Below are 26,065 nucleotides of genomic sequence, written 5' to 3' on the forward strand. Positions count from 1 at the left end.
CCCCTCGAGATAATGAATCCTCCATGCACATTCAGACTCTGGCATCGGGATAGCAATGATACTCCATAATCTTGCTCTTGGACAATGATCATGCCAGTTGAGAGAAGGAGAGAGTGTCAGCCAGTGGCAATCACAAATGACAAGGAGTATCAATGAGTGAGTCTTTTTTTTAGTGCCAATATTGTCTCCTGAATTTAGCTCAGAGCAATGGGCCTGACATCAAGCCATCGCTACAGAGCCTCTGGCGCTGGACTCTTAGGAGGAAACAATTTGTTCATGTGTGTTGTCCCAGAAAGTGGTGACTGCCCCCTGATCCGAAAAATAATTGTGAGACAGCTGAGCCCTTCACACGTGATTCTCCACCTTCAACTTTATTTTTTGTTTCCTTTTACTCCTCCTGTGTGCTACTGCTTGCTACTACTACTATTACTACAACTAATCATAATAATAATTAACCTGACCCATTGACTAAAATTCACACCATTTTCAAAAGCCTACTTTGTCCATTCAAAATCATTCCGTGTCATAATTAAAACTTCATCAAAGGCATTTTCTTGTTTAAATGCAATACCGCATTTAGAAATATTCGCAATAATCAACCTACTTGATGTACCATTGAAAACACCACAACAACACAATTAAAAGCCCTCAGTGTTTAGACAGCGCTACAAAGGAACTAAATTACATGAATGACTACGGATAAACTATCATCTGCCAACGAGCCGACTGGGGAAAAAGCGCGGGCAGTGAGGCACAGCAAATCAAACGAAACGGGTTTTTACTACTTTAATGTCCTGTTAAGTACTTCATACCCCTTCTATTGCCCTGCTGGTAGCAGGAAACGCAAAAAAAACACTGGTGGGCTGCCTGAAAAGAGCTTGGCAAAATACAACATCCTGTACTTGGAGTTTTCTGACACCTTTCATCCAGCGGCAAGAAGGAGGCAACTGAGGGTACGTTAAGGGAAATAAGGGTCAAAAATACAGTGGCACAGTTAAAGGAACCTCAATCGTGGCTCTATTTAAACTTTGATGTTTTATTGTACGTTTTATTGTATTTCTGTGGGCATCCATTGGGGTTAATGGGTCCTCTGTAAGGGTTCAGATGAAGAGAGATTCCTCGTATACACGTGACTCAGTGTCTTTCGAGTGAGGACGTCTCATGAATGTCAAATCTGGGAAGCACACGGTATATCGTAAAAACATGGAAAATGCTCAAATTAAAATACTGTATATTGAGCAGGTTTTTAAAATATCCAAACGTAATCTTCGTTCCATGGCGATTCAAAGAGAGTTTACTTTGTGAGACACCAGATGAATGGCAACATATTATGCCAACACAATCCCTTCATACAAATGCAAACGTGCTGACAGCTTGGCAGGATGCGACTACCGGAGGCTCTACTATACTCCAAGTGTGGGCGTTGTGTTAGATCATCAGTACACACGCCATGTAAATATGACAAGGCCTGTTTTCATGCCTTGTGCAAGTCTAGCGCAAAGTGCAAGCTAACTGTGTGCATGGGTAGGGTTTTCTTTTTCCTAGATGCAAAATACAGGTGAAATTGGGCATACTGGTGCAATTTTCTTTTTCCTAGATGCAAAATATAGGTGAAGTTGGGCATACTGGTGCAATTGTGCACCGTTGTAATGTTGGCGACTTCAGGCCAGTCGTAGCGGTGTCCAATAAAATCAGGGTGGTCGAAGCACATACAATGCTTGACTGTGAAAAGAGAAATAGATTTGCTGGCTCTCGCCAAGTGCATTTATACTTTTGTATAATGCTGGACAACCTGAACCGGTTGCCAGCCAATCGCAGGGCACACAGAGACGAACAACCGTTCACGCATCCAACCACATCTAAGGACAATTTACTACGTCCAATTCGCCTGCCATGCATGTTTTTGGAGTGTGGGGGGGAGCTGGAGAGCCCGGAAAGAACCCACGCAGGCTCGGGGAGAACATGCAAACTCAACACAGGAATTTGAACAAGGTACCTTGAACTGTGAGGTGGACGTGCTATTCACTGCGCCACCGAGCCGCAGGCATTAAAATGTCTTTTTTACATTTAACAAATGTAAAAAAAAAAAACACTTTAATGTCATTCTATCTAGTACCTATATCTACTGTATTTTTTGAAGCTGAAATCAGGACCCGCATTGGGTAATTCACCACCCAACAATATACGCTTTCATTACTCTAAAAGTTAGCAGGCAATTGAAAAAAAATGATGATTCTGCATTAGTTTCCCCCTCCCCACAGAAACTCAATGATGGGTGCTGGCTAATCACTGTTATTGATTGTGCTGCAGTCAACTATGAGACCACAAGCACTTGAGCTGTTGATGTGAAGCATTTTGACAGCCACATCATTTATGGGAGTGTTCTGACTGCAGGACTATAACTACTACTGATTTCACAGTCTCATTATACTGTATCATCAAATATAGGACGTTTCAACGTTTAATATCACAAGTCAGTCTTTCAAGCTTAAAATTGATGTCAGTGCTTCATTTATTTTAAGGCGAAATAGCAGGTATGACTGTAAACAAGAGTTTTGTCATAGAATCTACAACCACAAAGATAATATTGAATTTTAATTGACAGTATGGAAACATTGTAACAATAGTGATAACAAAAAACATTCAATTTGATTATTTTTATTGTACCTATCTACAGGGGTTGCTCCACCGCTTTTGTTATAACACAGCTACACGAATTCTATTTGTTAGCACATCAGTGTTGTTTCCCATCATATGTAAGATTAATCATGATAAAATAAGATTGCGATTTTTTTTTTTTCAAGCACATTGATGCACTTGGAATAGTTTCTGTTTAGTGCAACCTGTTGAGCTTGGAAGGGGGCTCCTCCCACCTGTGGTCCCTTCTGTAGGTTTCTTATTTTCCCCAGATGGCGGTTTTGAGTTCATAATATTATTATATTATTATTATAATCTTATTGATGGTTGGCGAGGCAAATGTTTGCAAAACGTTTGCATTTTCCTTGGGGAGCTTTGCAAAATATAATTGAGAAGCACAGGTTTAAATAGACATGTAAATCTTTTAATTTGACTGCAAACATGTGGCAGGGGAAATAATAATAAGGGGTTTATTGTGTGTATAAGTGAGAGGAAAAAAAGTCTTTTGGTTAGTCACAGATACACACAAACACAGAAAAGTCGATGGGGAAAACTTGTTTCTTTCCATACTATTTCTTTGCATTGAAATTCAAGGAATTTGTTTTATGTTTTTGTTGGCGTCCGCTGCCTTCCTATAGCGTGTAAACTGTTTATTTTCTCCTTCCTCCTCCCACTCAACTGTCATGCACACAACTTCCGACATGCTAAGACAAACATACACGCACACACACACACGCAAGTCTCAAGAATGAACAGAAGCGTTACAATGTTTATTCATCTGCTGTGGACTGTGTGACAACTCTTCTCCACATGGAGTTTGACATCCTGCTGATATACAAACACATGCACACACAACACACAATACAAATATCCCGCATTTACTGTACTGTACTGTACTGTACCAAATGTAATGAAAATTAAAATCCTGTTTAAGGAGAAACCTCTTGACTTGTAAGAGTGGACATTGATCTCAGCACCACTCAGTTTTAATTAGAAGTGAGCAAGCTCCACTCCAGGGATGCCGAGAAGGCTTCTCAGTCAATCAACACAGCATCTTTTCCCTCTCAAAAAAAAAACCAACACATCTAATTAATTAGGACTGCTACTTTCTAGGAAGGGCCCTGAGGCAGTAGCTATTTTTCCTTGTTTGTCTTGTGTCATGACAGCGTTAACAGAGTTATTGTTGTTATCAGTGAGTCTAATTTAATGCTTTGTTTTGTATTTTCAAATCAAGAGCAATTGGAACATGAAATTGCTAAATTGTGCTATAGTGGCTCTTTCACCAAAGTTTGGAAAGATTTATACGGATGCATATTGTCATTAGGGACAATTTTCCAGCAGACGAGCAAGAAATAAAACAGATAATGATACACCTTTACCTTCTGGAGTTGCAGAGTAAAATATGCCTGGAGGGAAACTGCAAATCTATTTCAAAAGTTCAAACACGGATGAAACAGCACTCTGTTTTATGTCATTGCTTTCCATTGAAAAATCCTTTGCACTATTTAAAAATGCGTCAGAGAGGGTATGTCATTTTCTCTTCTCCTGGGAATTAAATGGACAATTTTGGGGGGATATTAAACATTAGGTACTGCGCTCTAAAAACAGCTGGGTCAAAAAGGACGACATGATATTAGATCATGTAGAACTTTTGTTGTTTTGAACAAAACAACCCATTTATGTTTTTTTTTTATTGTTCACAAAACCCAGAATGATGGGTCAAATTAACCCAAATATTGGGTTGGTACATTTTTACAGGTAATATTCCATGCGACTGTTTATTAGAGCAAAGCTTGTCAAATAGTGGGGGAGGCCCACCCTGAAACCAGGGGAGGTGCAGATACAATAATAATTGCAATAAAAGAAGTTGTTTTGGGTTTTTTTTTAGTTTCAGGTACTGATGCATTTGGTAATATTTTTCTGTTTTAAACTAAGCTGTAATCTGTATAAACACCGTAAAAATTAAACAGTTGGGGGGTGGGGGGAGGGGCGAAAATTTTCTCTTTCCTTGGGGGGGATCTTGGCAAAATATGATTGAGAAACACTTTAGAGTGTGGGCTGAGGATTCCCATTTGAGAAGAAAAGTCAAGCGGCAACGTGAAGCCGCGCCCGTTCTCTCAATTCAGTGAAACATTCATCATACCTTTCTGCACAGTGGTGATGCCCATGGACGGCTGCCCCAGACTCGTCTTGGGCTCCCACTTGCCCTCATCCGGGTGATACACTTCCACCGAAGCCAACGGGGTCTGCTGCTGATTCATGCCTCCCAGGACCATGACCTGCCCCCCCAGCGCCACGGCCGCAGCGCCCGCCCTCGCCGTGGGCAGCGGCGGCAGCTGGCTCCACGTCTGGCTCTCCACGTCGAGCACCTCAACGCTGTCCAAGGGCATGCCGCTCTCACTGCAGCCTCCCAGCACGTACAGCAGGCCTTCGTGGTAGACGGGGGTGCAGTAGACTCTGCGCTGGGACATGGGGGGGAACTTCTCCCAGTACAGGGACTTGACAGGACTCACCGCCATCTCCTGCACGGGCATGTCTCCGGAACTGAGAGGAGGGGGGACACCATCACACACCAGGCTAAAGGATGGACGTGAAAAAAAAAAAAAAAAAAATCAATATTGCATCAGTATTGCATTTAACGTCGACCAGTCAAACAATCAGAAACCATCCACCTGACTCATATGATTTTTAAATAATCAAGGCAAATCCCGGCAATGCTGTATCACTGTTGCAGCAGGTGACGCTAATTCCTGCTGGTGTTCGCCATCGGCTGGTGGGTCAGAGCATCACTCAATTTGAGAAAAATATATTTGAAGTTTTCATCTACTAATAACTTTCATACACTTCCATACAATTTGAACCTCAGGCCTGTTGCGGAATGACAGACAAGGACCTTAAGGAGGCTTGTGACATCACAAACACACATACATTTCATATATATATATACACACACACTAAAAAAAAATTGGAAACACCCTCTAATTCTCTGTTCTTTCAATATTTTAAAATATCCTGATTTGCACGTTCAACACTTCAGCCATTTTGACGTTACAAAGAAATATTGCTGGCATTGTTTCGCAAAGGAAACAGCCAGCCATCCATCCACTTTCACACGGGTCAGAGGCTTGCTGGTGCCTATCCCAGCTGACTTCCGACAGTAAGCGGGGGACACCCTGAACTGGTTTCCAGCCAATCGCAGGGCACACAGAGACAAACACCATTCACAAACACAATCACAAAGAAGGACAATTCAGTTAGTCCAAAACACCTGCCATGCATGTTTTTTGGAGTGTAGGAGGAGAGAACCCACGCAGGCTTGGGGAGAACATGCAAACTCCACAGAGGAAGGCCAGAACGAGGTGGATTTGAACTCTGAGGCGGATATGTTAACCACCCCGCAAAGGAAACAAAACTAATCAAAACTCAAATTCAATTTTTCAAAGTAAGCACGTTTCCCCCGAGAAGAGCTTTTGCACATCTTGGTATTTTTTTTCAGTCAGATGTATGATGCGGATGATCCTTTATGATACAGTTGAATTAAAAATAAAATTTAATTATAATACAATATCAAATTTTCTCAAAGAAGACTAAGTAGTTAAGAATCACTAGACAACCAAAAAGTAACCATTTTTCTTTGGCGTAGCTTAAAAGCAAACGCATGTTAGCATCCAAGAGAGGAAGTATTGAATTACAAGGATAAATGTGAAGGATAGAGCGAAAGTGGAAAAAATGTGTGAAACTCACCCCTCTTCCAGATGTCACGTCTCCTCCTATATAAATGTTTTATTCATTTCGCTTTTCGGTTGTGAGCAGCAAAGCCATCTTCCCATCGCGCACAAAAAAGGAAGAAAAAAAAAACGATTTTCTCTGGCTCCCTCAGTGTGTCCTGTTGGATCTTATTTGGGCTCCAATATATTCTTTAAGAAGGGTATCTTCAGGTTTAACACCTAATCCCACAAAAAATCTTCAACCAGCAACAAATCTTTAAAAAACAGAGCGGGGGAGGGTAAATAAACCATAGACCAAAATGAAAACTTCACAAGAGCACCTAAAAGATTTCCCTGGACATCCAAAAAAAAAGCTTTCTTGCCTTAATTAGTCAGCATCTCCATATCCTGAAGGAATATCTTCCGACTCATAAGAGCACATGCACGTTAGAGCTTTGGAGACGATCCCTCGTTGAGGCCCAGTCTGCAAGAACAAACAGAAATGTACTTTAAAATGATGAGTCACCGTATAGAAAATGGTTTAAAATGATATGGCAAAACATGAGGGATCTGAAGTCGACAGGAAAGACTGTGGGCGTGTTTTCACTTGATGCAAATGGATCCCAAAATCGCAAATGCAAATGACCTCAAGGCTTCGCCGCTGATCATCCCCTCCCCGATGCGGTTACTAAGGCAACCCACGAACCATTGTTTGTGTGTTGTGTTTGGGCCACTTGAGATATTTGCGAAATTCAACTGAGCTGTGTTCAAAAGTCATTCTGCAACATACTTTCCAAATGGGGGGGAAAAAAAACTGCACAAAACCAAATGACATGCAATCATAAAACTGTACGGTGACATTTCAAAGCGAGCAAATAGCATTCTTCTTTAAATACCGTATTTTCCGGACTATGAGCCGCAACGATCTAGAAGCAAAATAATGAATATGATCCAAAAAATGATTGTCACGGATAAGCCGCCCTGAACTGTAAACTGCAGGGCTTAAATCATGAGAAAAAAGTAGCGGCTTATAGTCTAAAAAATACGATAAGTGAAGATACATTTTCTTCTGAATGCTTTGCATTGATGTAGTAGACTAAACTTGAGTTGCTTCAGTTGTAAGCAAGCTCCTTCTTAAAAAGAATCCTGTTATCTTTGTCAAGGGTGCCTTTGAGATATTTTTGAAATTTCCCATTCGTCGGACTAACAACTCTGTTCTTTCAATTTCATGTCTTATTTCTGCCTTCTCACCTCCAAAGGAGCCTATCACGTTATGGCAAAGACAATGACAGCCAATCAGTGCCCACCTCAGGGTGTGATTGACATTGGTTGTCCCTACAAAGCCCTACAAAGATGCCTAATGCACAAAAATGTGATTTTTTCAGCATAAGGAAAGCAGGAAATTAGAGATTAAGAACAAGTATGTGTTTAAAATAAATATCGCTTTAAATATGACTGTAATTAATTGATTGCAATCAATCTGTTATTTTGACACTTCTACTTCTAACATGTTCTCATGTAGAAATTTGAGATTTTTCTTCTCGCCATGTTGAAGCCTCACAGCTTGAGTAATGTTTTAAAAATCTTGCTTTCATCACCACATGTTGCATCATTAACAACCATTGATGTGATTGTTTGATGCTGTGGCGCGCAGTTTTATCCGTTTTATCTTTATATAGAGATGTTAGATGTCAAATTGGGCAGAGCAGAGGAAGCAGGTGCAGCTGAGAGAAAAAAAACTCAAGAAGCTTGAGAAAAAAAAAACGAAATCCTTCTTCCTCTGTGGTGCCCACATTGCCGTCGAGTCACTTTGTAGTGTGGGCATGACTTTGGGGAAGTTGCAAGAATTAACTGAATGCCTTCTAATTCACTGTTAGCAGAGGTGCGGTGGGATTGGCTCTTGACCAATAAGTCTCCTTAGCTTGACCATTGTGTCTCCGCAGATAATTAAACACTCTTATTCTTACAGTGAGTTTGCCTAAAGAAGAAAGTGCTCTGTTTTGCCAGTGTTAACTTTGGTCTGTACAACCACAGCACCTATTGGAATTCAAACATTTATTTTTATAAAAATCCTATTAAACTGATATATGATATGATATATGATATGATACGATATGATTTATGATAATACAATATGATATATGATACAATTCCATACGATATGATACAATACGATACGATACGATACGATACGATACGCTACAAAACGGTACAAAGTGGTACGATAGGATACGATATGATATGATACAGTACAAAACGGCATGGTATGATATGATATGATGTGATATGACGTGGTATGATACGATGCAATACAATACGATATGATATGATACGATACTGTACGATACGGTACGATATGATATGATACGATACGAAACGGCATGGTACGATATGATATGATGTGGTATGATACAATGCGATACAATACGATATGGTACGATATGATATGATACGACATAGTAAGATACGGTACGATGCGGTGCGGTACGATACGATACGATACGATACGGCATTGCTAATCGATAAACATTGTCTGGATCCACCTTATGACATTTTGAAAACAATGAAATGGCCAAGTCAAGGTCCTGATCTCAAGTCAAGTTTGTTTATCAAACTTTATTGAACCAAGGACATTAAATGATAAAATATACTTTATAAAAATCTCACAACACTCCCCTACCCCCCAAAAAAACCCTAAAAAACAAACAAAACAAAAACGACAAACTCACAAAAAGTTTACATACTGATATAATAACAACCTCTCAATATGTTGCAATTTTACATAGGGGGGAGTGATGAATTAAGCTACTTTATTCAGAGTCACTAATGGAAAAATTACTGGCACAAACATTATTTTCATATGCTTGCCCACATGTTCAGGATGTTAATCTTCATGAAAAACAAAGAGATAGAAAGACAGCTTGCTTTTGGATTATTACTTTGCTATAGTGCCAAAATACACAAGTGAAATAGATGCTGTAAGTTTAGCCATCGGCCTCATTAGCCACAAACCCTTGAGAATAGAAGTATTAGGTATGAACAAATAGCTTGCCTTAATGAATTATTTTAAAGTATGCACAACAAGGACCAAAATTTAACTTATGTCCTTCATTTTACTTCCTAAAAATACCGGATATTCATTGTATTACATTTTCTTGTAAGATTAGGACTATGACAGCATTGATTCGTTGAACTTGTTTGTGAAATCAGCTTCAAGATTATTTGTATTTTGTAGTTCTATTTTTGTTTTATTTCTGACAGGCCCAAGCACACTGTTGGTTTTTTTCACATTGTACTCTACACACACATTGTACTCTTTAGAGGCACAAAAATGAAATATAGAACGACTTCCATCAGCTGTTTTCCATCAGCTCACGCTGATCCTCCTATGGAGCCTTTTTCTGGCAATCCCACTTTTATATAAAAGGGGTCTTTATGAATAGGAAGCAAGCACCCCTGAAAAGGCAAAGTACACAGACTTATATACACAAAAAGAAGCTTAGAGATTTAGGAAAGAGGTTACGCTATTTTAAGGTGCCCATGAACTTTTCCGAGACTAAATTTAACAGCGGGAATGAAAGCTTCCGGCTGAATAGCTGCACAACAGGAAGCGAAAGAACGAAAGCAAGATGGTAAAGATGATTATTGGAGTTCTCAGCACGAAGCTCCAACTTGGAGACAGTGTAGCCCCCACCCCCCAGGAGTCAATACAAGGAGAAAAATGCACAATGACTATATGCTCTTTAGCTAATAGGACAGAATGCTAAGTGTGATGTATTTTGAGCCTTAATGCTACTCATAATTTGTCACGCGATGCATGATAGGAACCCCGCCTCCGGGTTGCATTGTACCGCTTGTTACAAGTATGTGCTATGCTAGTAAAGAGTTAACACTACGTCGTATCACTGTTATATTAGGTAATGAAGAAGAGTGAAAGATATAACATTAAGTTCCCAGACTTAGTTGCTGAGATCTAGTTTGAATGTCATGCAAAAGCCATCTAGTACAGTGGGCCCCCGTTTTACAAGATTCATCCGTTGGGCTCGTAAGACGAATTCACCATATGGCGGGCAATCCAAACCTATGTTAAATAGCTGTCGCGTTTAGAACCCCAGATTAAAACATTGAAATTGTTCATACATATTAAAAATTGCTACCAAAATAGTATAGTAAGTGCTACGTATATATAATATACATGTATACAATCAGAAAACATCATAAATAAAAAATATAGAAAGGATTTATTTACCGTTGATTGGCGCTTGTTATGCCCATATTCCCTCGTAAGCGTAGCCTAGGCTAGGCTAGCTTCGTATTCCTTGATTATCTCCAGCTTCGTTTCCATATAAATCATTTTCTTAACTCTCTCTTTAACATCACTGGCAATCTTGAGACCCATGGCTAACCCTTTCAACTTTGAATTAAGCAGTAAAATGCACTAAAAATACGGTTTTGTAACCACTCGCGATAGAACAAAGCTTTACCGTTCCGCCATTTTGAAAAGAGTGAGGCCAACCAATAGCAAACCAGCATCTCCGTGAGGAGACGCCGACCAATAGCAGACCAGCATTGTAGTGACGCGTTGCATGGATGCATTGACGGCAACAGAAAATGAGTGCAATTACCTAAAAACGCCTGCAGATAGAGACAAAACAACACAAATACAGCCAAGTCCCTAGGGTCATGACAGTTTTGTTTTTTTATTTTGTTTTTTTTCGCAAAATCGGGAAAATACCCTAAAGAGGGTATGAAAAAAAAACTCAGTATTCCACATCGCAACATGAAAAAATCGTAAGTCAGGTACGCTGTAACATGGGGGCCCACTGTACTAAACACATGACAGTCAAGACAGAAGAAGCCACTCAATGAAACATGAAATTGATTTAATGTCTTGCTCATATCAGCTTTTGTCAATGTTCAAAATTTCCTTGGTACAAGAGGACTACGGCCGAACGTCTGGCGACCATCTGATAAATGTTTGCCACCTTGCAAATTCTGACGAGTTCAAAACAACCACGATCTTCGCCGACACTCACAAACGTTCTTTTTAGAACAAGTCCAGAAGATCTATAACTTATTTCCTCAGTTAAAAGTTTCCATCTCACTGTCAACCCAAGTGTAAAAAAAACTGTAAAATATATCTCCAAGATGGCCAAGAAATAGTGAACAAAACATCTTTAAGAGGCCAAGTTAGCGGCTGACTCATGGGAGCAGATCTCATCTCCAAATAGGAAATGTGGCACACTCTTGAGATGTGTTGTGCAACAAAAGGTCACATTTGTTTATATTTCACTTCCCACAACTCAGAACTGTAGAGTCTCTGCAGCCTAAAATAGTGAAAGTTTTTTGGAATAGAAAGCTTGGTCCAATGATGCAAATATCATGAATCCACTCATATACAGTGGTCATGATTTCTGTTTTCGAACTCGACAATAGTGACTATGCCCTCACTACTTTCTGCTAGCCACAGTTAAAAGTGAAAGTTTAATGTCATCATCCATAATTCCATTGAGAATTGCATCAACTTCAACGTCTCTCTCTTTGAGGTCGTGAGTCTCTTGAGATCTTCCAGAATTTTCTCGACTTTATTCAGCTCCATCTCAATGCTATGTGAAGTCGGATTTTTAATCACAACACCAAAGGACAAAGCTTGTGCGACATATGAAGTCCCTTTGAATTCAATTAGACAATGATGTGTATTCCCCGTACACAATACATAGACAGGGAAAAATCTTCTAAAAATCTCTTCTTTGGTGTGCTGCAAGATATCCTTCAAAATCAATAAGGTTCTGTCTTTGACTTAAGAGCAGGGAGGTCAGTTTCAGATTGAGTCTTCCGTCTGACCTCCAAATCAAAATTTGGAATTTGGCCGAATATCTCTTTTGTGATATCCTCCGAAATAAGATTTGTGGTGGCGCTGCACGCTTTTTCTCCACAATTACATTACACAACACATCAAGGTAAGAGAGAAAGAGCAGCAAAATACTGCGATGAGCAGCATTCGAGATTGGTTGCCATGCAAACATACGCATTCACCTCCACCCACACGAAGAGAAGACCTTACTGATATCTGCCTAAGAGCGCTAATGAGATTTTCTTTTATATATTCATGGCGCTGTGATCATACCTTAGCATCACCACCGACTCTTATTGCATAGTCATCCATGAAACATTTTATTTCATCTTTTATCTGGATTTTTCATCACATACTGTACAGTATCTGTCCCGAGGGAGGGAAAAAAATCACTTGGCTTTACTTGTGTTACATAATCCAACATGTCTGAGTATGATTACACTGATGCGCTGCGGGAGATATGTGTCCTGTCTGAAGTGTTAGGACGTTGGCCAAAGATGGCTGTAAACAGCTGCATAACGTCTCCACGTGACCCCAAAAGGTATTTTAGGACAGAAAAAGAAATCTTAACGCCTGTCTACATTGCTTCCAGGGTAAACACCACCACCGGTCCAACTGGAAGAAAAAGATGCAGGACATATGCCTTCTGCTTTATGACTGAAGCTTTTCCAACTTTCTGCCATGGGATGACTGTGTCCATGGCAACTGAAATACCATCGAAGGGGGACCAAAATTGAAGTCAAACATGAACTAATACCCAATATGAAATATACAAAAACAAAAATCTCATACTATAGACCACAGGTGTCAAACTCAAGGCCCGGGGGCCAGATCTGGCCTGCTACATCATTTTATGTAGCCCGCCAGATGCTAACGATGACTTCAAGTTTCTGACTAAATTTGCTAGAATTTAAAATTAAAAAATAAAAATAAATAAACGTCACAAAAAAAAATAATTAATTAAATAAAAAACACAAAAATATCCATTAAAATAAGAAATACACATTATGAAGATTTAAAAAATAAATAAAAAAATCTATAATAAACAAACAGACAAAAAAGGAAAAAACAAGCATTTTTTGCTACAAATCCCCCTTTTGAACAGTTTTTTTCTGGCCTCTGAGTTGGTAAATGTTCAGAGATCAGATTCTACTTAAAATCACTTTAACTTTTCCATAGAAACTATAACTGCAATGCGGCCCACCATAAAAATGAGTTTGACACCCCTGCTTAGACCGACGCCAATTTTTAACTGGAATAAGTTATGTAACTAACCCTGGTATATGTTTAATGGCAACAACCGGTTGTAATTTTGTTGTAATTGGCTGCGTGATCAAATTAGACAAAGGCAGGCCGGCTTGTTCCCTTCAGGCAGCATAACCTCGATGCCGTGCACTCGGGGAGAGGAAGGAACAAATGATTTACCTCGTGATGATCATTCTTTTCCCAATATAATTAACAGTCTGCTCCCTGATTACACAACCACTAGCTAGCGCTTCACACCAATCATGAAGGTAATTGCAGGTATGAGGTAAAGTAGTATATGTGTCCTGGCTTATCAGTTCAATTGGAAAAAAAAAAAAAAAATGAAAAGAGAATGTATCTTTAAGGATGACTTTGAACTTTTTGCTGTATATGTAATGGGGCTGTCACTATCAAATATTTTTTAGAACTAATTATTTTACTGATTATTTTATCATTTTTTTGAATAGTTGGATAAAATTTGATTTTGTATGAAAATATATTAAAATTCAATTACCCCCCATTTACTGCCTATTGACCAAATATTGCTATTTAGTACCGTTTAGTGATGAAAAAAGGAACTAAACACACGTTTTACTCACCAGCCTTTTTGAAACTGATTCAACACCCAGTTATTGTTTTCTGACGCAGAAGCAGGTGTTTGCAAGTGTTGTATTTAAAGGGACACGGTGTAAGATTTAGACAATTTTTCAAAAAAAAAAAGGGATAGATTAAATGGATATAAATTTTAAAAATTTGCAAATAAATATGTTCTTAATGACCAACAGTATGTTTTAAATATAATCATAGGTCTAGTTATTAAATTATATGACATGAGTAAGAAACAGACGTTTTTGGCAAGGGGAAAAGGCCTAACGAAGACAGGAAACGAGCCTACATCTTTGATGATAAAGAAAGCTTCAAACAGGCAATACCAGGACTCCTATTTCAAATAATGATTGTGAACAATACTTTCCAGCCAAAAAGGACCCACAAACTGGCAAGGAATGGATCTTCGACATATTTGTTAACAAACCAGTTGAATCTAGCATGGCAGTGTAAAAAAGTATGTTCAATACTCTTGACATCCCATCTTCGTGAAAAACGAAAAAAAGCTGAGGGCTCCCATTAGTTTGGTGCATTTTTTAGTCACCAAAGACTAAAAAATTAAACATATGTGAAATGAGCAGGTTTGGGTAAGAAATTGTTCTTTTTTTTTGTTTATTTAGAATTTATCGTTTATTTGGAAACATCTCTTCATTTGAACTTGGCAGCTTCAAACCTATGGGGAAGAGTTTGGAACACACTTGGATGATTTTGACAACATTGGCCCCATGGCAACGCAAAGACAGAAGAGCAAACAAACAACTGAGCCAGAAAATTGTACAGAGGCTGCATTAGAATGGGAGCTATGCAAAACGGTCACAGTCACAAGGTACACAACAACAAAACAAAATGACATTTTTTTTCACTTCATCGCACGGTCACTCGAGATGAAATTGTTTCCCGCTGGGCTAACATTCCCATCTGCGCCACCACAAGGCAACACCATGCCCGCGAGGTTGAGCGTCCAATCATTTGCTCCATTATGTCTGTCGCCACGGAGACGGCCCCTCTGACATCAACTGACAACGGCGTACTCTCACTGATGTTTCTGGAACCATGCGCCGCTTGTTTCAATTAAACGCGAAACGGTTAATCTCCTCGACAGGATTCAGCTTTGTCGGCCTCGTAAAGACTGATGGATGATATCTGAGAAAAAGCAGCGCTCAATTCAAAATGACTTCATTTGAACTCGGTTTTCCAACTGCGAGACATCACCGAAAGTGTCCGATCCAAAAGAACAAGGTGAAATAGTTTGTTCCTTGTGTTTCAACAAACGTGTGGCCATCATGCATCACTTCCTGACCTGCGGCTGACAGTGTGTGTAATCTGATCACCGCTGCTGTCATCCATTGCCTTCAAAGCTGGCAAAGCAGGAGTCAAACTAAAAGGGTGCCAACACCTCATTTGCCTGAAACCACTTTGCAGCAGAACAAAAATTCAGAACTGTATAGCCAAAAAAGGACAATATACAAATACACAAATTGGTGCTGAATTACCAAGAGTCTTTCGTTAACTGCTTAAGTGAAAGATGAGAGCTGAGATTTTAAACCAGAATTTTCCATTGTGATAAAGTGGAAGGCGCAGACTCCAGGGAAAATTGCTTTGTTTTGGGCATGGGAAAATGTAATTGCAATAAAAAAAGATTTTTTTTTTTTTTAAGTCAGGCATTTTGATGCACTCCTTTTTTTCAGTTTTAGACTAACATGTAACCTGTATAAACTCTGTAAAAAGGTAGATAACAATTGTTGGAAGTTATTGTTTACTTTTGTTAATCTAAAAAAAGGATACAGTTTTTGGTATACTTGTACAATTTTCATAGATAATTTTATTTATAGACGGGGGGGACAAAAGGTTTTCTATTTCCTGGAGGGGGCTTTGAAAAATGTAATTGAGAAGCAGTGTCTTAAATTAACAAGAAGTAGTAAGATTATTTTTCTCTCTTAGGTCAGGACCCGCACTGATTTGCGGGTACAAAGTGAAAAGAGGAGGCTGACGTAGTCAAGACTCCTTTGATATTAATTCATTTTTAATTATGAACCACACTAACTCTCCTCCTACAATGACACTTTTATGTCATTTATCTTTTGAAAAGCTATGCTGCTGCAGTGTTGCTCCATTCGAAAAAAATTGATTTAAAAGGAGGTTTGTCTATGCATTTTTAATGCCACTAATTGTCATTAGGGTTTTGAGCAAATCTGACATTGTTCACAATTTCAAACAATTGCAGCTGTCAGTCACAAGCTTTCATCAAAAATACCAAAAGCAACAAAAACATCAGCAATTTTTTAGTGTGTGGTTAAAAAAAAAAAATTGCATTTCACTCCCAGAGGAAGTTATTCATCACCAATTTAAAAATAGTGTGATTATGTCCGTTGCAACAACATTGCCAAACATAAATACAAGTTCACCAAAGAAAAAAAACTCAAGCTAACAAACAAATCGTACAGTATTTAGCAGTATTACAATATTCCTTGCTATGTGAATAGCACTCCATGTAATCAGCAGCAGGTCTTTTTTTTTTCATTGTGGGTTTAACTACAAAATAAAAAGATATTATATGCATGCTCAATGTTCGAACTGGATCCTCAAACAGTGTAGGATTTATTACTTAGGGCTAAAGAGACTATATGTGGGCAGATGTCCTTTCACACAAAATGCATGCAACATCCGTAGACTGTATGTGATGGGCTACAAGAGACTCTGTGTTCTGACTCCATCTGTTGATTTGGTAATACTACAAATCAATCCAAGTTTTAATCCACAGCAGAGTCAGGGTCGTATGTCACAGGTCACACACACACACACATGCCCTACTTTGCCAGTGGGCACATTTTGTCTTTCATTTATGCATTAAGGCTGAGGGGGAAGAGAAACAGCTCACTGTTGTTCTCGCAGAAACAGAAGATAAATAATGCCCTGAGTGAAATAAAATAAACATTTGCTTAGCAAAAAAGAGAAAACAAGAATTTAGGTCGTACAGTATTGCGACATCAAAGCTTTGGTGCGCTGAAGGAAAGATGGGTTGTAATATGAATGGGGGGAAAAAATGATGTTCATCCTGAAGGAGTCAATCAGGACTTATGGCTTGAAGTGACGAAGAAAAGAAGAGGTGGCGAATCATAAAACTTGTAAAACTGAAAGAGTGCCTGTCAAACTACTAAAGCAATGTGGTGGTCTTATTCAGTCAGATGAGTGCGGCAAAATATTGACTTTATTCCAAAATGATACAGTGTAAGCACAGTTTATGTACGTATAATATATTTTTCAATGAATATTTACCTTACTTGCAGTGTTGATCAAAACTGAATATTGTTATCATCTATTGTAGTAGTGTGTAAGTGCCTTCAAGCATCTATGATCAAATATAACTGAAAATCAATCGGACCATAATTTTCATGGCGCTAATTTTCAGTTTAGAGTCGATAAAATGCGACCACTCTGATTTTTTTTTTGTGTTTGTTTTTTTGTGCTTATTTTGTTAATTAAGAAACAATATGTTGAAAACCCACAGTTGAAATCTTGTTTCGTTTTTTTTTGTTTTTTTTTCCCCTACAATTTTTTGCCGGGAACTCCCATGATGAGAAAATCAATGTGCATTTCCTAAACTTGAATGAAAAATAAACCCAAACCGCTATGGCTGTGACCTTTCCTCGCTTCCCTGTAAAATTTGTGTTTCCACCACCAAGTGTTTCCCAAATATTGGCCCGTGCTTATCTGTGAAAAGTTAGCGACATGAAAAAGATGTTTCACTCAAACCATGAACTCTTAATTCAACGTTTCATTCGCCTCCTTACTGAGTGTAAACATTTGATCTTTCTTCTTCTTGCCCTCACTCTGAGCCAGTCTGTCACAGTACATCTTGCTATGTTGCATTATATTTCCTGACTGCGGCATGAGGCACGAAAGGCCGTGCGGGGACATTCAGCTACATTCCCCACACGTGATTCAGCAGATTCCTAGCAGCAATCTTCCTTGAAAAGATGGGCGGCAACACTATATTAAAAAGAGGAAACACCACAAGGGAGGATAGATGATGAAAGGGAAAATAAACAAACAGGTCTGGGGGGTTGTGCAAAAAATTAAAGGAGGTGCCAGAGCATATTAGGCTGGCAGTGTTGACTGTCTACATTCCCGCCAATAGAAAAAAAAAAAAAAAAAAAAAAGAGGGAATAATAAAGATTTTCTCAAAGTTCAGAAATGGAAAATGTGTATTTCTAATTACTTTTTTAGGTAATAAACCTCCAACGAAACCTTTTGTGACTTATTTTGTGGCTTATTTCTGAAAATATGACTATATGCAGATGTTCCTGTTTTCATCTTTATACTTACTGTACATAAATATTTCAATAATATCTTAATTCCCACATTAGGTGTGCCCACAAATGACTGGGGGGTAGGCTAGCTGAAGATCTGTCGTTTTCAAGCAGTGGCAGTACGACAGTATATGAAAGCACTAGCCTGTCTAAGCGTTAGCATATATAGCATTAGCCAACAGCACTAGCTTCTGATAGACAGACAGGACAGGACAGGACAGACAGACAGAAAGACAGACAGATAGACAGATAAATAATTTGCTAGCTAGCTAAATAAAGATAGCTAGCTAGCTAAATAAAGATATCTAGCTAGCTAGCTAAATAAAGATATCTAGCTAGCTAGCTAAATAAAGATATCTAGCTAGATAGATAGATAGATAGATAGATAGATAGATAGATAGATAGATAGATAGATAGATAGATAGATAGATAGATAGATAGATAGATAGATAGATAGATAATATCTTAGGCCATGAAAACAGCATTCATTTTACTTGGTAAAAAGCAACAAACGAGGACTTTTGTGTGTGTTTTGTGATGGCTCTGAAGTTATGATCATACTTGTTTAGTCGGGTTAAAATGTAATCATTTATGATGGCGTTAATCAGGGCCACTACCCAATTTTTCAAAGATCAACTCAGCTCTGCGGCCTCTTTACCTCCGCAGCCTCAGCATGTGCTGGTTGCTAGGCAACCAACAGTGGGGCGTCTCAGCCCACTAGTCGATCATCTGACCCTAATTTTTGATGTCGTGTTCCACTTGCAGTCTCAAAGCGTGTCTGTATTGTATTGTGCCTATACATCCATACATTTTCAATAGCCGCCTATCTTGCTGGCTTGCTGGTGTCTATCCCAGCCATCTTCGGGCAGTAGACGGGGGATAACCTGAACTGGTTGCCAGCCACAGATACAAACAACTATTCAATCTCAGAATCACACCTAAGAGCTATTTGGATTGTCCAATACACCTAGATGAGAAGACCCCCTGCGAACGCATGCAAACTCCACACAGGAAGGCCAGAGCGAGCTGGAATTGAACCCACGACCTCTGCTCTGTGAGGCAGACGTGCTAACCAGTTTTCCACCTTGCAGTTTTTCCATTGTTATACCAAGTAAAATGAAGGAAGTGGGAAATGCTCATTGTGGATCATGGGGAGTATTTTATTATCCCAATGTGGATTTGGCATTTACTACTTTATTTACTTTCAGGTATCGGTCTGATTTGTTGTTGCTGCTGTCCTTTTTCTCCAAAGTGATACATCAGATCTAATTCGACCCCAAGGCATATACGGAATCTGAGGAGCAGTAAAAAAAAAAAAAAAGTCATAACGTTGTTCACAAATCAAGCAACAAGTGTTTCCTTTTTTTTCTTCTGATGGTGTTGAGGCCACTGCTCATCAATGATAGATTGCTAGGTGACAAATCAATCAAACTCTTGATTTACCGTCGAGGTTTGAGACAATTCAGCACACTAATGATGCAGCCGTGTGACTTTCATTTTATATGCATGAAGTCAATCTTGTCAGCCATATTTTGGCAGGTTTTAGAACCTGCCGTGGCATCACGCCGCCCTGAACCCAAGTATGCATTTTGTGGTGGCAGCGCTCAGAAGAAACCATCAAAGAACTCACAGGTGCCACCGACTGATGCATCGCTGTGCCTCTGGCAAAGTGGAGATAAAGCCCACGATTCCAAATGGCAGGCAAGTGTCACACAGCCGAGTTCTCACACGCACACACGAATGTGGAAGCAATGGTTGGAAAATAATCGTAAAGTCATTCTCTGCAGAGTTGGATTGTTGTTGGTGTCCCCCTAAATTGCTCACAGCACTAAAGTGCATGCCAATCATCATGCACTGCTCCAAAAGGTGAGATTCGCATTGTCCCGTTTGTTATCCCTGCATAATTCCAACTTGGTATTTTTTACCACTTTAATTGGAGAAGAAAAGTGAGAGTTTTAAACCCCGTAGAAGATGGATGTTAGTCATCTACAGACTTGATTTCCTGCATAATATCTCCATCTACAGCCTCGAGGGCCAGTGGATGTTTCATTAGACTTTGAAGCAAATTGGAAGTATCATGCGCGGACCTGAGAATGTTTTGTTTGAATGTGGATGAGCCCACTGGGAAATTTGAAAAGCAAGAGATGATTCCCTGACGCTGGCCTTTGATGAGAAGTCACTGAAATACGTATCCTTAACATGCAAAACAAGTTATCCCATTCTGAAGTGTGAATAAAAATAGTTTGTGCTGTATTGTCATGCATGTCATACCCCTTTTCCTGATATAGAGATTGTATATAAGCCTCACCTTTTTTTTCTCATGATTTGAGCCCTGCGGCTTATAGTCCAATGCGGTTTATCTGCGATATTTTTTCTAATACTTTTGAACTTTATATGTAGGATTTTTTTTTTGTTTGACAAATTTGACTTAAATGATATATGTGCTGTGTGATTGGCTGGTGACTAATCCAGGGTACATCCTTCCTTTTTTCCCTATTTTCCGCACTATAAGGCGCACCTAAAAGCCTTAGTTTTTTGAAAAAGCTGACGGTACGCCTTATAATCAGGTGCGCCTTATATATGCATCAATATTGAGATTGGGATTTGTAGATGAGGAATGAAGTGATAAAGTAAGCTTTACCTGTTTCTTTTGCGTGTTTACAGTTGAACAAGGTTGCTCATATTGACATTGAGTTATTATGCTATTGAGAGTTTAGAGTTATTATTTGAGTTATTATTATTACTTTGAGTATTACTAAATTGTGATTGAATTTTTTTTTAAATATGTCATTAATTGAGGGTGCGCCTTATAATCCGGTGCGCCTTATATATGGAAAAAGATTTAAAATGCGTCATTACTTGAGGGTGCGTCTTATAATCCGGTGCACCTTATATATGCAAAAAGATTTAAAATATGTAATTAATTGAGGGTGCGCCTTATAATCCAGTGCGCCTTATAGTGCGGAAAGTACAGTATTTAGTCAAATGGGACAGATTAAAGCTTGCCACAGAATCTAATGAGGACAAGTACTGTATAACATGGATGCATAGATAGAAACTAGTGCCTTTAAATCTGATTAACCTGAGACTATATCATAAATACAGTATTATTTGGCTGCATATGGCCTCCTTGTTGCAGACATCTCATGCAGGTGTGCAAGTCAGCATTGACAGCTTCAAACATCCAAACTATCCACTGCATGCATCCCACTTAATCCTCTGATGGGGAAATTGGCTCCATTCCACGCTCATATACCCAAATTGATGTCTGCACCGCCGACCCGTGTGTGTTTATTCATGTGTGTGAGTGTTTAAGTGTATGTGGGATGAATACGAAGCACACATTTTGCTCATAGGTAAGCTGGAGTTTACCCTCGTAGACTTTGTGTGAGAGGCACAGTACATCCTGGACTGGTTGCCAGGCGATCACAGGGCGCATGCAAACAAACAAGTATTCCCACCTTATGACAATTTACGGTTAACCCGCTGCAAACGCGGATGAGTAGAATTTGGCAAATCTCCACTTTGCTCTGAGTTTTTGAGACCTTCGGTATTAACCGAAGTAGGGCAACACATTTACCTCCCGTTTTCAAGAAATCGGGCTATGTGTAGACTACTCCTTAGTTTCACAACAAGGGAATCTACACAAGTTTGAAATTATACTCGGAATGCTCACCTTTGAAATCTCAGCTCCACCCAGCCCGACCACAACGCACTAACACATCAATCAATCACTCCTTTCATAGTTATTAGATAGCATTTAAAAAAGGTCTATTATAATATACTGTACCTTACTCTGCACAGAAAAGCCAAAATCAAATTTTTAACTCCTCCTGCAATGCAAAACTCAAACTTTGGCGATCATGTGATACAACAGCGCCATTACAAGGGCTCCCAAACAAAACATATTTGGAGTCTCATTTGAAATGATACCACACCAAAGTGGATATCGTTGCATCGTGACAAAGATTTCCAAAGCAATAAAAAATACCACTAGTTGGTGTTTTTATAACATAAGACTTCAAAATTAGACGTACCATTTCATCCCTATAGTATACATTATAAACACTTGTCTTGGGGCAACCTTAAATACAACATGGTCCTCAACAAAAACAAGTTTGACACCAATGACCTAAGACATGCATGACTTGATGATGTCATCCATCATTCGTACAAGCGCACGTCCTTCTGACTGCCCGCCTTTGTGAGTCCTTCTGATTGAAAGTGGCGTTTTATTGGCACAACCAGAGCCGCCGAAGCACCGTGCAAGCGAGGATGAGACAGGCCCTGATGCTCCTCGTCACCTGTGATCCTCATTATGCTGATTTGCCCGTGTGTTAGGACTCTGAGAAAAGCTGGGAGGAAAGGTGAATGGGTTCTTCTCCAGGTTGGAGACTGAACCCATTCTGGTGATCCAGATTGAGGAAGAGGCAACAGATAGAATCCGAATCTCTTCGAAAAAATAAAATAAAATAAACAATTACAATTATTTGTCATGGAATGTATCCGTTCATCCTGAAATCTCCACCCTGCGATTCAAAATGCCCAGTAAACATCAGCAAACCTTTTTCACATTGTTGTAATGCGGTATAGTGTGTAGAAAATAGAAGTATGAGAAGCGCCGGAATACTTTACAAAAAACCCACAAAAAATCATTCTATATAGATACAGTATGACACTTTCAGACATAGTCATTAACTGGTCACTACCGCCACCTACTGCCTTGAGATGAAACACAAGACAACAAAGAATTTTCTGTTTGCTGACATATTTTGACCGCCACTTAACGGATTGTCGCAAAAATCGCAGGAAAATCAATGTCATACATTTGATTAAAATGCATCTAAAAAATTGTAAATATAATGGCTTTATATGGTCCAAAATTTGGACAATTATTGTGCTTGTATGCAAAATCTCACACATCCAGCTGCAACTTCCATATGATTGTGACGCGTGTGTGTGTAGACAGACAAATGGATGGATGGATGGATGGATGGATGGATAGATATTCCTGCCATTATTTAATTTTAAAAAATCTATCATAAAAGTTACGACATTCAACTCAGTTTAATTTAATGAATTCCATCATAGAAACATTATTTTGGCACTCTTGGTAAAAATTTCTGCAGAGAAGTAAACAAGGAACCATTGTGTGTTTTGAGTAAAGAGACTGACAATGACCTTTTGACCAATTATCGACAATACCTCTCTGTTTAATGAGGAAACTGTAACTAAAAGGGCCCATGTTGCAAAGACAGAGAAGATTAAGGAAGGGTGAAGCAATCAATAAATTGCACATATAACATAACTAAGGGATGCATGAAGGGCAAAGTCATCAGGGCTGTCTTTGTTTACAGCACAAATGAGGTACACACTTTGAGTGCTTTACAGGAAGTTAAGACGACGTCAGCGGCCGACTTCAATTTTAAGACGTTTTCACCCATATAAAAAAGGAAATAATCATTTCCCAAGCAAATAAATTGTATGTGCAAGGTCAGCATTGAGTTCATGTTTTTGGCTCTCCTTGTGTAGTTTGATATTAACTTCTGAGGAAACAGGAAAACAATGTTTCTCTCGATAGCCTATCAAAAGCTGTTTTATACAAAACAAAATCGCAACCATTCCAAGAGTTATATAAAGAAAACCTCGTAAAGATAATTATGCTCAGTTCTGATCAATAATCAGAAAGGTATTTACTTTCGACTGACGTTGTTTGTTGTGAGATGTTTCCAGTATAGTCGTTTTGTCAACACTCTATCCTTGTTCGTCACAGGCAATGTAAAATTTCAAAGATTGTTTTTACATTGTTTTATTTAAACTTGTACTTCTACTTAAAGTGATTAACATCAATTATTAATGTAAAATATCAACTTTTGGGCCATCTAAATTACATTTTATTTCCGCAGTGCACGTTGGGGGGAGAAAACAAAATAAAATGTTTATATATTGTCATATTATCTTTATGGTCATTTTTTTCAAATAATATCAACAGTATAGTTATTTTAAGTCATCAGAGAAAGTATAAATGTATTGAATCAAGAGGTAGATCTTTTCTTGACCCACAAACGTGATTTGTCTATTTTTTTTAAACATTTTTTTAAAACTCAAGTGTTGAGTCTTGAAACTCCATTTTTATCAGTTTAATTCATGCATCCATCCATTTTCTAGAATTCAGTCCAATAACTTAAAATGTATAAAAGTGGCGAGAACAAAGCCGAAAAAAGTACAATGGGATGGAAAAAGTATTACTGCTAAAGAGTGTTTTGAAGTTTTGACAGAGATCCACACACTTGAGGAGTGTACATGAAAACAGCCAAAACAGGGTGGACACAAACAGCGACACAGAGACGGTTACGTAGCATGAAATTCAAAATATTAGACTCCATCACTCCTTTAGGACACACTACAGATATTGGAGATAAGCTTTTGCAATGGAGTGATCGTAGAACGAGTGTGCAGTACAGTACAGTACAGTAAATTCGTAAGTGGGTTTCTGCCTCAAACTGTTACGACATAAACCACGCGTGCATGCACAATTGCACACGCCAAACATAAAAAAAAAACACGTCAGTAGCTATTTTGGAAGTCAGAGCTGACAAGCAACCGCAACGCCCCCCCTCCCAGAAGCGCACATGTTCTTGACCCTGGCGCAAACTACTATCCCGATCAGAGCAGCATTTTTCTGATTCGAGAAGCAAACGCAAGCGTAATATGCGTAAAGTTGTACGTGTACCTTTCTATCGTGGCAGTTCGGTCCAAAGGTGCAGCGATGACGCCACGTATCCACAGGTACCGATTTAGTCACGACATGTTCCCAGAAAGAAGCTGCCCATTGTTGGCTCATGAAAACCGCCGGCATCCAACAATTTCTTGCAACATTCATAGCAATCAGCTGCCCCCTTGGTGTGATCCCCTCCTCGCTCCTCTTCCTCCCTCCCTCCCTCTCTTTTCCTCTGTGGTGCGCCAGTGCGCACAATTGATGCAAACGTCAAGTGCGAGCAAGCTGCACTTTCCGTCGTCCTTAAGTTCCAATAGTGCGAAATACTTTCCCGTCCGAGAAAAGCAGGATAGAGAGTTCCACTGCGTCCGTTTCGGCGACCACCAATCAAATCAGGTAACTCACCTGAGAAGAAGTGGGTAAAATGAACAAAAGGGGTGCTGCTGCCCTCATGCGGGCAAAAAAGAAGCTGCACTCATTTATGCACTTGGCGCTCCGGTTAAATGCAGAATTCGAGGGTTCGCCAACTTCTTTTTTTTTTCATAACACAAATACAAATGTGATTCAAATGTGCCAGTCTACCTCTGGGAGGCAGAAAAGTACGATTCTGGAAATGATGATAACGAATTTGTGCTGGATCAAATCCAAAAAGATTTTGCTTTTTCAGTTTTCATAAAACGTTCTCTTTTGTTTTTAAACTTACAAAATAACCTGCTTGCTTACGTCAAACCGAGAGCATGCTATGAATTACGCCGCTGAAACGGTATCGTTGTGCCATTAAACCGAGCAACAAAACGCCAATTAATCGGACAATCCCGCAGTGATCGTTATGGCTGAATTTCCACCACGCGCACTGTAGTTTTGATCCAAATCACCTGTTACAATATAAATTACAGCCAACTTTGTGTCTCCCTGGTAGGCATTTGACGTGAACACATCATCTTCTTAACTTTAAACATTCAAAACCTGGAATACATTAAGAGTGTTA

At 39.1% G+C, this 26,065-nt stretch overlaps 1 protein-coding gene across 3 annotated transcripts in view; it reads right to left on the minus strand.

Annotated features, from left to right (window-relative positions):
* klhdc8b (kelch domain containing 8B) overlaps nucleotides 1-25,239 on the minus strand; it is a 74,727-nt gene extending 49,488 nt beyond the window's left edge. For all 3 annotated transcript variants that reach the window (XR_015868153.1, XM_088436605.1, XM_088436617.1), the window contains exons 1-4: nucleotides 25,093-25,239; nucleotides 6,728-6,828; nucleotides 6,382-6,619; nucleotides 4,781-5,214 (exon numbers count right to left, since the gene is read on the minus strand). Coding sequence is in view for 2 of the 3 variants with exons in the window: in XM_088436605.1 (XP_088292731.1) it covers nucleotides 4,781-5,171 (391 nt within the window). In the remaining variant the exon portion in view is untranslated. The remainder of the gene's footprint in view (nucleotides 1-4,780; nucleotides 5,215-6,381; nucleotides 6,620-6,727; nucleotides 6,829-25,092) is intronic.
* Between the last annotated feature and the right edge of the window lie 826 nt (nucleotides 25,240-26,065).

This window comes from Hippichthys cyanospilos, chromosome 2 (genome assembly GCF_059441005.1).
Source record: "Hippichthys cyanospilos isolate Australia breed blue-spotted pipefish chromosome 2, RoL_Hcya_1.0, whole genome shotgun sequence".
In the NCBI taxonomy this organism is placed as follows: Eukaryota; Metazoa; Chordata; class Actinopteri; order Syngnathiformes; family Syngnathidae; genus Hippichthys; species Hippichthys cyanospilos.